The 18,341-nt window shown below is 40.6% G+C and overlaps 1 protein-coding gene across 1 annotated transcript in view; it reads left to right on the forward strand.

The window, feature by feature from the left end:
- The first annotated feature begins 4,877 nt into the window (after window positions 1-4,877).
- The window catches only part of VIRMA (vir like m6A methyltransferase associated), a 64,669-nt gene continuing 51,205 nt past the window's right edge, over window positions 4,878-18,341 (forward strand). Inside the window, exons 1-2 of the mRNA XM_011768212.3 lie at window positions 4,878-5,071; window positions 13,959-14,074. Of these exons, the coding sequence (XP_011766514.2) occupies window positions 5,009-5,071; window positions 13,959-14,074 (179 nt within the window). The 5' untranslated portion in view covers window positions 4,878-5,008. The remainder of the gene's footprint in view (window positions 5,072-13,958; window positions 14,075-18,341) is intronic.

Below are 18,341 nucleotides of genomic sequence, written 5' to 3' on the forward strand. Positions count from 1 at the left end.
GAGTTAGAGATAAGCTTGAGTAACATAGTGAGATCTCCCCACCCACATACACACCCATTCTAAACAATTAAAAAAATTAGTAAGACATGGTGGCATGTGCCTGTAGTCCCAGCTACTCGAGGCTTAGGTGGGAGGATTGCCTGAGCCCAGAAGTTCAAGGCTGCAGTGAACTATGATCATACCACTGAACCCCAGCCTGGGCAACAGAGCAAGATCCTGCCTCATTTAATAAATAAATACCCATTTTCGAGTCTTTTAATATATACCTAGCAGTTGGACTTGCGGTTATACGGTAATTCTATGCTTAACTTTTTGAGGAACCATCACACTGCTTTCCACAGTGGCTGCACCATTTTACATTCCCACCAGCAATGTACAAGAGTTTCAATTTCTCCATGTCCTTGCTAATACTTGTTATTTAAAAAAAACTGTAACCATCCTAATGGATATGAAGTGGTATCTCACTGTGTGTTTTTTTTTTTTTTTTGAGACAGAGTCTCACTCTGTTGCCAAGGCTGGAGTACAGAGGTGCGATCTCGGCTCACTGCAACCTCAACTTCCCGGGTTCAAGAGATTCTCCTGCCTCAGCCTCCTGAGTAGCTGGGATTACAGGCATGCACCATCAAACCCAGCTAATTTTGTATTTTTAGTAGAGATGGAGTTTCACCATGTTGGCCAGGCTGGTCTTGAACTCCTGACCTCAAGTGATCCACCTGCCTTGGCCTCCCTAAGTGCTGGAATTACAGGTATGAGTCACCGTGCCCAGCCTCACTGTGGTTTTCATTTGCCTGTCCCTAATGACTAAAGATATTGAACATCTTTTCATGTGCTTGTTGGTCATTTGTACACCCGCTTTGGAAAATGTCTGTTCAAGACCTTTGACCATTTTAAAATTGGGGGGTTTGTCTTTTTGTTGTTGAGTTGTAAGAGTTCTTTCTATATTCTGCAGAGTAGATCCTAATTAGATATATAATTTGTAAATACTTTCATTCTGTAGGTTGTTGTCTTAGTTTGTTTGTGCTGCTATAACAGAATATCTAAGAATGATTCATTTATAACAAACAAATTTATTGGCTCACAGTTCCAGAGCCCAGAAGTCCAAGATCAAGGCACTAACATCTGGTGAGGGCCTTCTTTCTGCATCACATGGTGGAAGGCCACCACACCCAGCTAATTTTTTTGTATTTTTAGTAGAGATGGAGTTTCACTATGTGTTAGCCAGGATGGTCTCGATCTCCTGACCTCGTGATCTGCCCGCCTTGGCCTCCCAAAGTGCTGGGATTACAGGCGTGAGCCATTGCACCCAGCCTACCTCATCTATTTTTGACAAGCTAATGACCTCATTGAGACAACAGAAACCATCAGAGAGGAACTCCCTCATTTTCCACATAGTATATCCTCATCTGCATTTGTACCCATGGACTCTTTCTTCCCCTGGTTACCAGAGAGTAGGTGTTTCTTTTAGCAAAGGTTACTCTTTATTTGGCCACCAGGTACCACTTCTACCTATTAAACACTTTGCTGTCTCAGATGTCCCCTCTGTCTCTTCATCATCATGGTTACTCTCCTCATTACTTTGTTCCCATAATTCTACACACTGTTATCCCTCATGTTAAAAACACTATTTCTTGACCTGACAGGCTTCCTCCAACAAGCATCACATTTCTTTGTTCTATGCAACAAAAGTTTGTGGTATTTTTTGCAATTTTATAACTTTATTTGATGTGTTTGATGATCAGTGGTTAGTTGTCCATACTGACTGTAGATTTTTCAAAGTGGTAACATGTACATAGGTAACCAAAAGTATAGAGCTCGTTTGGTGAATCTTCATCTTCATTACGTTCCGGGACAACTGCACGTGGATACGGTATGGGACATTACTTATTCCTTCGGCCCAGACAGCTTTGTTGAGCCTGGTATCAATGCGCACATCTGGAACTCTCATATCCTTCATGGCAAATTTCTGGATCTCTTTGAGTGGAGGGGCATGCTTCTTTTTTTCTTTCTTTTTTTTTGAGACGGAGTCTCGCTCTGTCGCCTAGGCTGGAGTGCAGTGGCCCGATCTCAGCTCACTGCAACCTCTGCCTCCTGGGTTCAAGCGATTCTCCTGCTTCAGCCTCCCGAGTAGCTGGGATTACAGGCCCTCAGCACTACGCCCGGCTAATTTTTGTATTTTTAGTAGAGACGGGTTTTCACCATGTTGGCCAGGCTGGTCTCGAACTCCTGACCTTCTGATCCGCCTGCCTCAGCCTCCCAAAGTGTTGGGATTATAGGCGTGAGCCACCGCGCCCGGCCGAGGGGCACGCTTCTTGAAGTCCACTCCATGGATGTGTTTGTGAATGCTGATGGTGTATTCTCGGGTCACCACCTCGTTGATGGCAGACCTGCCCTTTTTCTTCTTGCCACCCTTCTTTGCAGGAGCCATTCTGCCAGGTCCAAACTGGAAAGGAAGGCAACAAAAGTTTTTTGAAAAGTTATTTATACAACTTTTCTCTACTCCTCGGTTCTTATTTACCCGTAAAAATTCTATTTTTGCTGGGTGCGGTTGGCTCACACATCTAATTCCAGCACTTTGGGATGTCAAAGCGGGTGGATCATGAGGTCAGGAGATTGAGACCATCCTGGCTAACACGGTGAAACCTCCTCTCTACTGAAAATACAAAAAATTAGCCAGGCATGGTGGTGGGCACTGTCTGAGGTCAGGAGTTCAAGATCAGCCTGGCTAAAATTGAAACCCCATCTCTACTAAAAATACAAAAATTAGCTGGGCATGGTAGTGCACGACTGTAGTCCCAGCTACTCAAGAGGCTGAGTCAGGAAAATTGCTTCAACCAGGGAGGCAGAGGGTGCATTGAGCACCCTCATTGCTCAGGTGGTGGGTGCACCAAAACCTCAGAAATCACCACTAAAGAACTTTTCCATGCAACCAAACACCACCTGTTCCCTCAAAACTATTGAAATAAAAATAAAAATAAAAATGTAAAAACAAAAGGGTATCAAAGCTAAGAAAATCAGACTGTAAAATGACAACAATAAAAGCACTATATAGTACATTGGTTAAGGCAGAGCTTAGGGGAAAATTCATATACATAAATACATATAGTAATAAATAAAAATATGAATAAAAATAAACATCAGTGGTAGAAATTAGAAAGAGAACAGCATATAAGCCTAAACACAGAAGAAGGGGTGGGGCAGGGTAGCTCACGCCTATAATTGCAGCACTTTGGGAGGCTGAGGCAGGAGGATTGCTTGAAGCCAAGAGTTTGAGACCAGCCTGGGCAACAAAGCAAGACCCTGTTTCTAAAGAAAAAAAAAGCAAGAATCAGAAAACAGAAAAATATTAGAAACAACAAATATCAATGCAAAAACAAATAATAAAAGATAAACTATAGCTAGCTAATAGAGGAAACTGGATGGCTGAGGAAGGATGTGGATAGGAGATTTACTTTAGAAACTCATTTATTATTAAATATTTCAGACATACCAGAAGGTACAAACAATAATGTAAGGCATGCTTGTGAAATGAACACTAACCTAAATAATAAAACATTACCAAGGCATGTGAAGCCTTTCTGTTCTTCTCCATTACATCTCCCTCCAGTTCACCACTACCTTGAAATTTTAGTCATTCCAATGCATAACTTTATAATTTCATGACATATGTACACTCCTAAACATTTATATTCTTTCCCACGTTAATTATATAAATGTTATTTTACATTATATATTTTTTATTTCTTTTTCTAAGAGATGGGTGTCCCCACTGGCTGCCAACTCCTGGGCTTAAGAGATTCTCCTGTCTCAGCTTCCCCGAGAAGTTGGGACCACAGGAACACGCCACCGCACCCGGCTTGCGATGAGGTGTGTTAAAGTTGTTTTGTTTAGGTTTTTGTCTTTTTTTTTTTCCTTTTTGTGAAGAACGGGGACTCGCTATATTGCCAGTTCTCCAGCTCCTGGGCTCAAGCGATCCTCCCGCCTCATCCTCCCTAAGTGCTGGGATTACAGGCGTGAGCCAACGCGCCCGCTAACCCTGTTTTTTGGGATTTTTCATGCGAGTAAATATAGTACTAGTTCATTCTTCGTACCTGCTATATACTATTATATAAATACGCCACTGTTTAGTTATTACTTCTGTCAATGGCACTTATGTTTCCTGTTCTTTTGCAACTTACGAAGTTTGCTATGAATATTCTTGTATTTGTAGATACGTGGGCGAGAATTTTCCTAGAAGAGGGGTAGGCACGTGTAATTTTACAAGCTATTTCCTAGTTGCTCTGCTAAGGGTTTGTGCCATTTAGACTACCAAACCGCCGTGTTTATCTCGTTACTCAAAAGCTCAACACCCGACACGAGAGGCTTACTTTTCACTCTGCCTCCTGTTTTATTGTTCCTGGTACTTCACGTTATACAATTCCTCGATTTTTATTTCAATTACTCCTCACAATCAGCCTGTGGGTTAAGTACGATTTTTCACATTTTACAGATAAGAAAACAAAGAATCTCTTCATTTGTTGAGACAACAGTTTTTCTTCTATTTAAATCAATGTCTTACTTTTCAACCTCGCTCACTGTTATCTTTTTGCTCCCAGCGCTGGAAAAAGTGGGACATCCCCTTCGGTGGGTGTACGGGGTTGGTATCCAAAGTTGGCAGCTTTCCCTCCCCTTCCTCCACCCTCTCCAAAACCCCGTCTCCGCGCTTCGCCACCCGGGGACAGCTGTGGCTCTGTAAAGCGGCGGAACGACAGGGTTTGAACCACTGGAGACCCCGTAGTTTCCATCTCGCTTCCCTCTGCCCCCCTCTGCGTCTGGGGGCGCCCTCCGCCGCGCTGGAAAAGGCGGGGCCGGCAACTTTGGGCAACAAGATGCGTTGGGATAGGCCGAGGTTTGCGGCGCTAGTGCTCTGGTCACCGGAAGTGCCGCTGTTTCTCCCTCTCCTGAGCCGCTGTGGCCGAGGCTGGAGCGCTGCCCCGGAAGTTCTCCCCCCTGTTCCCCGCCCGCGGCAAACATGGCGGTGGACTCGGCGATGGAGCTGCTATTTTTAGATACTTTTAAACACCCGAGCGCTGAGGTAAGGCTTGGCGACTTGATTCTGACGCTGCTTCTCGACTTGGGACCTTTACAAAAAAACCGTTGGGCGTCCTCGACTTTTCCCTCTGCAGATTACTTCTTTAATTTCTCGCTTACACACAGACACCCTCCCCCGAGCGGTGTGAGCATCGCGTCTGAGGGAGGGCTGCAGCAGCCTCTTCATTTCCTTGCTTTAACTTGGACCTTCCGTGTCTTTGGTCGAGTTGGCTTTTCTGCTTGCATGGCTTTATTTTTTGTTTTTCCTATCAGGTTTGGGCCGTGAGAAGGATCAGGGTTCTCAGGTTTACCTCAGATGGCATTTGGGAGGGGTCTTGATTTGACAGTAGTGTTTGACAGTAGTGCCGGAGTCTGAGCAGCTTACGTTGGCTTCGTGGTTTCCGAATCACGATGTTTCTAAACCCTTTCTCTTTGGCTCCTTTTCTGTCGGGAGTTATGTTCCCCAGTTGTGACACTCATTCGGTTTAGGATTACGGTGCTCTCTAATTTGGCCTGAAACTTTAATACTTGTCTCTCGGAAAGATTTCACACATTAGGAATGAGATGCATTCACGGAGAATACTTGCGAAGAGGGGAGCATTGAGAGAAGTATAGTTAAACTCATCAGCAGACATGTCTTTTGAGGGCGGGGGCGGAATGTTGTGGAGTAATATTTCTGTACAAAATTATTTGAACGCCCCTGAATGTACAATTGACCCAGCAATATGTAAATTAAACATAGCTGGTTAACTAAAGATTCCTGAAAGCAGACCAAAAATGAACTCGAATGAAGTCTACGGAGAAATTGTTCCCCCCCCCCCAAAAAAAAAGTGGACTTCACATTTCTCTGTCTTAATGTAAGCTTAATCAATTTACAGAACTGTTCTTTCTTTGGATATTATTTTTTTCCTTTTATTTGTGTCAAGTGTGTTCTTGTATCAAGCTTTTTGAGGATACATATAATTTCTTTTCTTCTCAGTTGTATCTCCAGTGCCTCTGTTAGCAAAACGTAGGTGCTCAATAAATATTTGAATGGAAAATGTTTAAAATGTTCTTTCTTTTGCAAGATAGTAATGATAGTGGGTAGTGGTTGTATCATAATGCTTTACCTGGCAAAATAGAAAGTTGACAGCTGTGATCTAATTTAACGAATGGTTTATAGGTTTATAAAAGTCAAAATTTGGAGAACTTCGAGTTAGCATTTCTTACTGACAATTAATTTATGGTCTCACATTTCATGTGGGTCAGTGTCAGTTAGCACTGTTTGTTCAATGACTATATCTCTCTGACATTCCAGCCAAGATTTAGAAAACCCTCAATGGAGACAGTAGTTGGATCAGATCAAACTTATCATGTGTATAGAAATAGAGGACAGTTAAATTTGAAGGAGCCTGGCGCAGTGGCTCATGCCTGTAATCTCAGCGTTTTGGGAGGCGGAAGCAGAAGGATTGTTTGAGTCCAGGAGTTTGAGACCACCCTGGGCAACATAGTGGAACCCCTGTCTCTACAAAAGAAAATTAACTAGCTGTGGTGGCTTGATGCTGTTGCCCCAACTACTCAGAAGGCTGAAGTGGAAGGATCACTTGAGCCTGGGAGGTCGAGGCTGCCGTGAGCTAAGATCACACCACTGTGCTCCAGCCGGAGCAACAGAGTGAGACCCTGTTTCGAAAGAAAGAAAGAGAAAGAGAAAGAGAAAAAAAAGAGAAAGACGCATATGATGAATTAGTTTAGTACTATTCTAGTTTAGGAAAATTGGCCTTCATTAGTTTATCATATATTTAATCTATTCTTTTATTCATTCTTAGGTAAACATTGAGTACCTTGAGCGCATAGGGCAGATGGTAAATGCCTTCTTCTGGGGTGATTGGGGAAGGCTTAGTAGAGATCACATTTGAATCAAGTCTTGAAGGAGGAAGTAGGGGTTTGTGGGTGATATGAAATATTGAAATGTTTGTTTTCAAGAAGTTATAACCCAGTGTTGGAGATTAGATCCACAAAATTGTGATTTGAGTTAGAATGTGATGATCGCATAAAGAAACACAGTGTGAATTCATTGGGGTTTATCATCTTTGTTTACAAAATGCCCATCAGTAGCTGACATATTAGAACTAGCTGTCTTTGTGGGTATAAATAAAGGATACATGATTTCAGAGGAGGCAGAGATAACTTTTCATTTGAGAGTATCAGGAAAGACTTCATCAAGGTGTTTGGCTTATGAACTTGGTCTTTGGTGAAAGGGGCAATATTTCACGGTTGTAGTTAGGAAAGGAGGGCATTCTACTGGAGTAGTCAGTCATCTGTTAGGATATGCTTGAAGTAGCAGTGTGAAGTGGCACCCAAGGCAGTTCAGAGACAGATCATGGAGCTCCTTGAATGCTCAACAAAAAATTACGGACTTCAGGCCAGGCGCGTTGGCTCAAGCTTGTAATCCTAGCACTTTGGGAGGCTGAGGCGGGTGGATTGCCTGACGTCAGGAGTTTGAGACCAGCCTGGGTAACACGGTGATACCCGTCTCTACTAAAATACAAAAAATTAGCCGGGCATGGCGGTGTGCGTCTGTAGTCCCAGCTACTCAGGAGGCTGAGGCAGGAGAATTGCTAGAACCCGGGAGATGGAGGTTGCTGTGAGCCAAGATCGCGCCACTGCACTCCAGCCTGCACGACAGAGCAAGACTCTGTCTCTTAAAAAAAAAAAAAAAAAAAGGACTTTTTTTTGTAGGAAATGGGTAGTTTTTGAGCAGGCAAATCATACAATTAGTAAGATACATTGGGTAGATTACTTGATCAATAATGCTTAAAATGGTTCAGAGAAAATAGACGTAAGGTGACAAAATCAGGGAGAAAAAGTGAGATGTTATGAAAACCTGAGTTAGCCAATGGGCAGCAATCATTGTTTAAAATTTATTGAATGCCTAATTTGTGCCAGACACAGTGGGCTTTGATAACTTAGGTAAATCATCTCTGGTCCTTCCATCAGTTTTTCTTCTTTTTTTTTTTTTTTTGAGACTAGGTCTTGCTCTGTCACCCAAACTGGAGTGCAGTGCTGCGATCACGGCTTACTGCAATTTCTGCCACCGGGGCTCAATCGATCCTTCCATCTCTGCCTCCCGAGTAGCTGGGACTACAGTTGTGCACCAACACGCCTGGCTAATTTTTTAGTTTTTTTGTGGAGGTGGTGTTTTGCCATGTTGCCCAGGCTGGTCTTGAATTCCTGAGCTCAAGCGATTCTCCCACCTCAGCCTCCCAAAGTGCAAAGATTACAGGCGTGAGCCACTGCAGGGCCCACGCTGAGTTTTCAAAGGTAGTCATCTATATTTTGTAGATAAGGAAACTGAGCTTGAGAGATTAGGTGACTTTACTAAAATAACATAGCTAGATTAAGATCCACCATCACACATTTTTCTGGCTCTAAATCAGTGCTATGCTATGTCCCAGTGGAACTACATAGGAGAGGATTTATACATGTTTTGGATATATACAGATTTCGAGTATAGAATTGACAGGATGGCAACTGATTGTGTGAAGGAGATAGGGTGGTTAAAAATGGTAGAATTCTAGTTTTAGAGACAGGAGAACTAGTGGGACTAATGATGGTAAGAGTGTGGAAGTGAGTTTGATGGGAATGGGATAATTAGCCAGATTACTTTGCCCCATAGGAAGCTGAGAATCTGTTTAACAATTATTTATGAAAAACACTTTTGGAGGTGAGGGTATGGCTTTAGGAGGGGCAATACAAGTCAGAACAAAACCCATTGCCCTTGATTTCAAAGGAATTTGTAATACGGTAGAGAAGAGACATTTATTAGTTTCACACAGGGAGTCCTTATTGCCAGCTACCATTAACAGCTCTTTTTTTGGTATTGTACTTATTTTACCAATAATTTCCTCTTCCCCACGTAAAGAACTGATACACATTTATAAGGCCAATCTACTGAGTTCAGAAGACAAGCAGTTAAACTTATTAAAAGACAATTTCATTGTGAGGGAATAGTGTTCCTGTGAATGAAAAAACACTTAACATTACAAATCAAGAATGCAAGATAAGCCAGGTGTCGTGACATGTGTGCCTGTAGCCCCAGCCTGAGAGGCTGAAGTGGGAGGATCGCTTGAGCCCAGGAGTTGGAGGACAGCCTGGGCAACATAGCAAACGCGGTGGCTCATGCCTGTAATCCCAGCAATTTGGGAGGCCGAGGTGGGTGGATTACAAGGTCAGGAGATCGAGACCATCCTGGCTAACCTGGTGAATTCCTGTCTCTACTAAAAATACAAAAAAATTGGCTGGGTGTGGTGGCACGCCCCTGTAGTCCTAGCTCCTTGGGAGGCTGAGGCAGAAGAATGGCGTGAACCTGGGAGATGGGGCTTGCAGTGAGCCTAGATTGCGCCACTGCACTCCAGCCTGGGCGACAGGGCGAGACTGTGTCTCAAAAATAAAGTAAAATAAAATAAAAAAGCAAAATATCTCTCCAATGTTAGCATATACAATATTAGAAAAAATTGTTTAAGTTAAAATCAGATTTAAGCAAGATTATTTGATAAACAAGTATATGAGTGGAAAGCTATTGTATTTGTATATTCCTGTTGATAAATGAATTAATTTCCTTTCTGTATGTCTCCCTATTGTAATCAGCTTTTTCTTTGTATTTTGTAGCTGTAATTCACAACTGTCTTTATATTAACGTTTTTCCAAATCCTCTAGTGATTATTATACTTAAATGTATACACCCATTGCCCACGTTAATATTACAATACTGTAATACTGTTTTGTGGTTTCTTTTTTCACCTAACAATGTGTTGTACGTCTTTGTGAATCAAGAAGTAGTATACTTATATAATATTTTTAAAGTAAGCTTATTTTTAAAAATTTTCTCTTTTTTTTTTTGACTAGGTAATACATGTATGAGGTACAAATACAAAAGGTACAAAAGGGTATATGGTAAAAAGTAAGTCTCTCTCCTCACTGTCCCCTAACCATCTTGTTTCTCTCCTTAGATATTCTATATAATACTCTTTTTAATTGGCTGTGTAATATTCTTTAAGTGGTAATGCTATATGTATTTTTTGAAACAGGGTCTTGCTGTGTTGCCCAGGTTGGAGTGCAGTGGTGTGCTTATGGCTTACTACAACTTCTTCCTGGGCTTAAGTGATCCTCCTGCCTCAGCCTCCTGATTAGCTAGGACTATAGGTGCACACCACCATGCCCGTCTAGTTTTTAAAGTTTTTTTTTTGTGGAGATGGGGTGTTACTGTGTTGCCAGGCTGGTCTTGTACTCTTGGCCTCAGGTGATCCTCCTGTCTCGGCCTCCCAAAGTGCTAGGATGTTAATGCTACTATTTATATATATTCTCATACATTTGATAATATACATATATTTCATACATCTCATACATCTCATACATATATTTAGGTTTCTGACTTTACAGTGGTGTGTAATATTCTTGAAGCTAAATTGTTTTATACATTTTTAGTTAATTTTTAAATATTACTTTCAAGTGTGGAAGTGCTGGGTTAAAATAGAGTCCTAGGAGAGTAGGTCAGTATTAGAAAGTCCTGTATTTTAGAGGTCATTTAAAAATGACTGTAGGAAACCAATTAGGAACTCATCTGCAGAAATGGAAAAGGAAGTGGTAGCAGTAGATGTGACAGCTAAAGGAGAGGGTAGAAAGAGAAGATAATTGCAGGGATAGAAGAATAAGGAAGGGAAACAGTTATGCTGTGACCTTTAAACATGCAGGTAAATGACTCCTTCCAAAGATAATTGTGGCTCAGAGTTGTGGAATCTGACCAGTCTTCATATTCCTGTTACATTCCTGATCATGAACCTTCCATGATTTCCCATTGTCAACCTGTTTTCCTAGGCTTTGTTTTTATTTCTCTGAAAACACAATTCAATAACCATTAATCAAGTGCCTATTAAAAATTCGTTTATTAAATGAATATGCTAGGCACTATGAATATGCAGTAAACTAAGACATAGGTCTGTCTTCTTTAAACACATAGTCTAATGGGAGAGATAAGAGGCAGTTACAATTCAGCTAGATAAAGGACTTTAGGCACTAGGAGGAGAGGCACCTATCTAGATTTGATCTGGCTCAGCTTTCAAGAGAAAGTTTACTTGTACAAGGAGTTGGGGCAGAGGGATGTGATGGATTTCGAGCAGAGAGAACATCATGAGTGAGGGCATGAAAATGATAAAAAGCATGATAGGCTAGGGATGTAAGTTTGGAGTGATAAAGAAGCCAGTCTTGTTTTAAGACCTAGGAATTTTGCTTGGCGGCAGTAAGGATCAGGGGAGTGGTACATGTATAGTTTAGAAAGACCATACTTCAATAGGAGAATGGGTTGATGGGAGACAAGAAAGAAGCACAGGATGCAAAGTCATAAGAATGATATACTAGACTTTGGGGACTCGGAGAGGGAAGGTTGGGATGGGGGTGAGGGATAAAGACTACATATTGGGTACAGTGCACACTGCTTGGGAGACAGGTACACTAAAATCTCAGAAATCACCATTAAAGAACTTATCCATGTAAACAACCACCTGTATCCTAAAAACTATTGAAATAAAAATTTAAGAAACAAAACTTAAAAAAGAAGCACAAAATCAGTTAGGTTCCTATTGCTGTAATTCATATTGGAGTGGTGTAGTATATGGAACTAAAGGAGTGACAGCCAGAATGGAGGAGAGCTTTAATCAATAGGATTTGGTGTTTGAATAGATAGATGATATAGATGAGAGAGGATGAGAAGTCCAGGATGATAATGTCTTGGGCAATATGTGGATGGTGATGCCATCACTGATGTAGGAGAAATTCAGTTTGGATTTGTTGAGTTTAGTGCACGAGGGACATTGAAATGGAGAGGCCGAGTGGGCAGTTGGATATAGTAGCCTGGGGCTCAGGATAGAGGTCCTAGTTGGAGATACAGGTTTGGAATTGTCTTCTGACTGTGGATGAAAATCTTGGTTTTGTAATTCTGTTGGTTGTCCTTAGCTACTCTTCTCTGCTTTCCTCCCCTATTTTGCTATTCTGCCCTCTAGCTATGATGAACTATATTTGCAATTTCTTTCTTTCCTTTTTTTTTTTTTGACAGAATCTCGCTTTGTTGCTTAGGATGGGGTGCAGTGGTGCTATCACGACTCACTGCAGCCTCAACCTCCTGGGCATAAGTGATCCTCCCACCTCAGTCTCCTGAGTAGCTGGGACTACAGGCATGTGCTACCATGCCCAACTGATTTTTAAACTTTTTATAGACACAGCATCTTCCTATATTGCCCAGACTAATCTTCTCGAACCCTGCCCTCAAGTGATCCTCCTGCCCCAACCTCCAAAGTGTTGGGATTAAAGGTGTGAGCCATGGCTCCTGGCCTGCACTTTTGTGAACCTTCCAAGTTCTTATTTGCATTCCTTTTGTGCATGCTTTCTCCTTGTTTGCCTACAACCTGGGCTGGGGACCTAAATACCCCTCTGAATTTTCATAGCGTCCTTTGTGAGTCTGTATCATGGCAATTCACTTGTCTACCACAATAGATTGTCTGTTCGATAATGGCAGAGATTGTGTCTTGTCTTTGTAGCCTCAGAACTAGCATACTTTGGAACATAGTCGACATTTAATACATATTTAGAAATAAATATTTAATAGAACTGGTAGCAACAAATACAGAAACTCTTTTATATACAAATAAAATAGATTTTGAATGGCTATTTGTAAATCCTTAAATTCATTGTTGTTAAGCATGATATTTTTTATGGAGAGACTCAGTCTTTCTAGATGCAAATAATGTGAGCCATTCTTCTCATGATGAACTTTGACCACTAGGTAATGACAATTGACTGAAGTACTAGGAAAAGTTGACATAAAATTGTCCAAAAACAATGTGAAAACTCTCTTTTTAATTATTGAAAATAAGAATTATATTTGCCTAATCCTGTGTCAAATGATAGAGGTAAGTGTATACTAGATATAATTTATGCTGTTTCTTTTTTTGTTTGTTTTTCTTTTTTCCCCAGAGATGGAGTCTTACTTTGTCACCCAGGCTGGAGTGCAGTGAGGCAATCATATCATAACTCAACTGTAGCCTCAAACTCCTGGGCTCAAGTGATCCTCCTACCTCAACCTCCTGAGTAGTTAGGGCTACAGGCATGCACCTCTACTTCTATTTTTTTTTTTATAATAAACTCTTAGTTTGTGATTTATTTTTTTAAATTTTAGGAGGGGTTTATTTCAACTATTCAGTACCTAAATGCTTTCCCTGATCCCTTGATATTGGTTGGTATATAAGTTTAACAAAGTAAGCTGATCTATGTACAGATTTACAGTTTCTTATCTATAATTCAGAAACTCAAAAATGGCAAAAAAACACCTCCACCAAAAACAAAAAAACCCTGCCCTGAATTCATTTGGCCATATGCAGTCTAATCTGAACTGATATGGTGCTTGTTATAATCTTTATTTAGTGTGAATGTTGATACGTGTGGCTGCAGAAATATTGGTGTTTTGATTACAGGGTGCTGCTGCAGAAGCCACTGGGGGGTCTAAAGTAATATGCAGTATTTGGATTATATTATCTTTCTAGAAATCTAAAAGTCAGGATTCTAAAAGGCATTTGGCTCCAGAGATTTCAGATAAGGGACTCTGGGTCTGTATTAGTCTAAGCAAAACATCAGCAGGGAGGTAAATGCATGGCAGAAAATGTTATGCAAATCGAGAAACTTAAGTAGGTCCATCTTACCAGCTATTTATACAACACTGTAAATAATATAATATATTTAATGAGATTTAATGATATGGAATATTAAGGTTATATGTGACATTGTGAATGAATAAAATTTGAATAGAGAAACTGTTTTACAGAATGTTCCGCACCCTTCCCCCTCCGGCCTTTTTTTTGTTACAGCAAAGTTCTCATATAGATGTGGTTCGTTTTCCATGTGTGGTTTATATCAATGAAGTCCGAGTCATACCCCCAGGAGTAAGAGCCCATAGCGGTCTGCCAGACAATAGAGCATATGGGTAAGTCAACTCTCTTTTTAAAAGCATTTTTTGGTAAAAGATTTCTTAGAAACATATTCTTAAATGCAAAAATGTAAGGGAATATTTTACAAGTAATAAAATCCTGAAACTATTCAGTTATGGTTATGCTGCATTGTAATTAGGTCTATATTTTCTGTATAATGCATATATCATCTTAAACCTGAAAACAGTAATTATTTGACCTGTGTACTAGGTAAGATTTTTCTTTATTCATTTTTTTTTAACTGATGGTGTTAGGTTTACATTTTCTAAAATATTCTGGGATGGTATAACCAGGTAGATGAAGTATTTTTAACCTGATTTTTCTCTTGAAAATAAGTGGGAATTAGTTGAAATATTTACAAGTGTATTTTACTATTATTACCGTTATTGCTACCTTTTTTTTTTTTGAGATGGAGTTTTGCTCTTGTTGTCCCGTCTGGAATGCAATGGCGTGATCTTGGCTGACTGCACCCTCTGCCTCCCGGGTTCAAACGAGTCTCCTGCCTCAGCCTCCTGAGTAGCTGGGATTACCCCGCTACCATACCTGGCTAATTTTTTGTATTTTTAGTAGAAACGGGGTTTCACAATATTGGTCAGACTGGTCTGACCTAGCACTTTGGGACTGGTAATCCCAGCACTTTGGGAGGCCGAGGTGGGAGGATCACCTGAGGTCGGGAATTCGAAACTAGCCTGGCTAACATGGAGAAACCCTGTCTCTACTAAAAATACAAAATTAGCCAGACATGGTGGTACATGCCTGTAATTCCAGCTACTCGGGAGGCTGAGGCAGGAGAATTGCTTGAATGTGGGAGGTGTAGGTTGTGGTGAACTCAGATTGTGTCATTACACTCCAGCCTGGGCAACAAGATGAAACTGTGTGTCAAAAAAAAAAGAGTTAAACTAGCTACTTTGTGTTAAACTAGCTACTCTTTAAAAGAGTTAAACTAACTACTACGTGTTATGGGACAGATTCAAAGTTAAGGGCTTGTTTCTTCATAATTGTGGAAAATAGTTCATTGTTTGTAGAAATAGGTATAAAGTCTTCATAGGTGCCATTCAAAAATTAAAAGATACACAACAAGAAAAATCTTTAATGTTTATAGTGGAGGATCATTATAATTGACTCATATATTTTTTTCCATGTTTAAGAAAATTGACTCATGTTTTCCTATATGTTTCTTCCTGATTTTCCTATAAAGGGAGCTTTGTGTAGAATGAGAAAGATTGGATAATGATAGTATATCCAACAGTCTTCTCTAATTGTACTGCTTTTGGCCAAAGAAAGTTTGTCATTTATTGCTCCATAACAAAGTATAGCAAATTTAGCAGCTTAAAACTTCACATTTATTATCTCACATTGTTTCTGAGGGTCAGGATTCTGGGAGTTGCTTAGCTGGCTCAGGTTCTTTTGTGAAATTGTAGTCAAGATATAGACTGGGGCTGAAGAATTTGCTTGGTAGCTCACTCACGGGGCTGCTGGCAGGAGGCTTCACTTCTTTGCCAGGAGATCCTCTCCATGGGCTTGTTCATGTCATGACGCGGCTTCTTCCAGAGTGAGTGATCTAAGAGTGAGAGAGCATGCCCAAGAAAGAAGCCACAGGCAGTGTGTTTTATAACTTAACATCAGAAGGTGACGTATTATCATCTTTACCATATTCTGTAGGTTACATATTCTGCTGCTACAGTGTGGGAGGGGCCTACATAGGGTGTACACCCTACCACATAGGGTGTGAATACCAGGAAGCAAGTGTCATTGGGGCCATCTTAGAGGCTGGCTACCATAGCAGACAAGTTGGATTTCAGCAATTAGCTGCCATTGGTAGGATTATTTGTTTCATTTTCTGTTACCCTAATCCTCTTCCTTTTTCTTAGCTGGAGATGTGTGGTTTTTCATGTTGTAATAACTCTAAACATAAAGTATCAGAAACAAATTTATACATGAATAGTATGCTATGGAACAGTAAAATAAAGTATTAATGCAATAAAACAAATGTAAGAGTGAGGCCCGGGCATGGTGGCTTATGCCTGTAATCCTAGCACTATGGGAGGCTGAGGCAGGTAGATCATTTGATGTCACTAGTTTGAGACCAGCCTAGTCAACATGGTGAAACCATGTCTCTATTAAAAACACAAAAATTAGCCAGCTATGGTGGTGCGCACCTGTAATCCCAGCTACTCAGGAGGCTGAGATAGGAGAATCGTCAGAACCTGGGGGGTGGAGGTTGCAGTGATCTGAGATCGCAACACTGCACTCCAGTCTGGGCAACAGAGCAAGACTCCATCTTAAAAAAAAGAAAGAAAAAAGAGCCAGGAAGACCAGAATCTGAAAGTTGAAAGCAGTGTTAGAGATCAAGTAATATTTGTGGGCATACTTTATAATAGTGTTTTTTCTCATTATAAAATTTAGAAATGCTTAGATAAAATTAAAATCCCTTTAATCTCTTTATTCTGGTAGGGTGGGTGGCTCAGGCCGCTAATCCCAGCACTTTGGGAGGCCGAGGCAGGAGGATCACTTGAGACCAAGAGTTTGGAGACCTCATCTCTACAAAAAATTTAAAAATTAGTTGGGCGTGGTGGCTCATGTCTGTAGTCCTCACTACTTGGGAGTCTGAGGTGGGAGGATTGCTTGAACCCAGGAGTTCAAAGTTGCAGTGAGCTGTGATTGTGCCATTGCCCTCCAGCTTGGGTGACAAAGCAAGACTGTGTTTCAAAAAAAAAAAAAAAGTAATAATAATAATTTTAATTCCTCTGTTCCAAGAGTATCTTAACATTTGATGTATATTTTTAATGTGTGTTTGTGTGTGTGTGTGTGTTCATACATATATATATGTATGCTTGTATATCTATTTTATTATTACTTTTTGCAAATATGATACTTTACATGAGGTTAGGTTTTTTAGAGTCGCCGAGTTGTAAGATGACTGTTTAGTGCAGTCAGATTTCCTTTGATTCTTTAAATCGTTTTTCAGTGACCAGGACCTGAGCCTTTGGGGTCTCAAAAGTAAAGAAAGAGTTTGTATTTTAGCTCTTTTTCCTTTTCTGGAGATACTGAAGTCCAGGGTCTAGTTTAAAGAAGGGCCAAGAGGGATCAGGTGCAGTGGCTCATGCCTGTAATCCCAGCACTTTGGGAGGGTGAGATGGGTGGATCAGCCGAGGTCAGGAGTTCGAGACCAACCTGGGCAACATGGTAAAACCCCATCTCTATTAAAAATACAAAAATCAGCCGGACCTGAAGGCACGTGTCTGTAGTCTCAGCTACTTGGGTTGCTGAGGTAGGAGGAGCGCTTGAACCTGAGAGGCGGAGGTTGTGGTGAGCCGAGATCGTACCACTGCACCCCAGCCTAGGTGACAAGAGCAAGAATCCTCTCAAAAAAAAAAAGAAAGAAAAGAAAAAGTAGTAAAGAAGGGTAAGAGGAAGAGACTAGAGTTGTTGGGCGCTTGTGATTGAATTTGGGTAAGGCAAATGTATGTTGTTATTTTGCTGTTACTTTTTAGTGTTTTATGTATTCCTTTATTTCATTTATAAGATATCAGGAGTACTTTTACATCATTAAATATTATTTGATTTTATGATTTCTAATAGCTACATAGTCTAATGAATGACTATACTATAAATATATTTGATTAGTCTCCTATGTGGGGATCATTAGATGGTTTTTAGTTTTCAAATTACAAGTAATAGTATGATGAATATCCTCTTGAAAAAATCTGTTCAAATATCAAGGTTTTCTGTAGAAACGCTTTCTAGAAAAAAGTACATCAAGTGGTGTGTCTTTGTCCATTTTGTGTTACTTTAACAGACTACCACAGACTGGATAATTTATAAAGAAATTTTTATCTCAAAGTTCTGGAGACTGGGAAGGCCAGTATCAAGGTGCCAGCAATCTGGCAAGAACGTTCTTGCAGCTTCATCTCATGGTGGAAGGCAAGAGCCAGAGAGCCCAAGAGAGCAAAAGGGAGCAGAACTTGTTTTGTTAACAAGCATACTGTCACAGTAACTAATCCACTCCCCAGATAACAGCATTCATTCATTCATGAGGGCAGAGTCCTCATGACCTAGTTGCCTCTTGTTAGGCTTGCCTCCCAACACTGTTGCATTGGGGATTAAATTTCCAGTACATGGAATTTGTGGGATACTTTCAAATAGTAGCTTGATGTGAACATTTTCTTAGTCTACTGAATTTTATTGCCACGTTGCTTTTCAGAACGATTATGCCTGTTTGTGTTTCTACCAGAAGTGCATACAGGAAACTCTTTGATAGTA

The sequence above is a fragment of the Macaca nemestrina genome, chromosome 8, assembly GCF_043159975.1.
Source record: "Macaca nemestrina isolate mMacNem1 chromosome 8, mMacNem.hap1, whole genome shotgun sequence".
NCBI classification, from domain to species: Eukaryota; Metazoa; Chordata; class Mammalia; order Primates; family Cercopithecidae; genus Macaca; species Macaca nemestrina.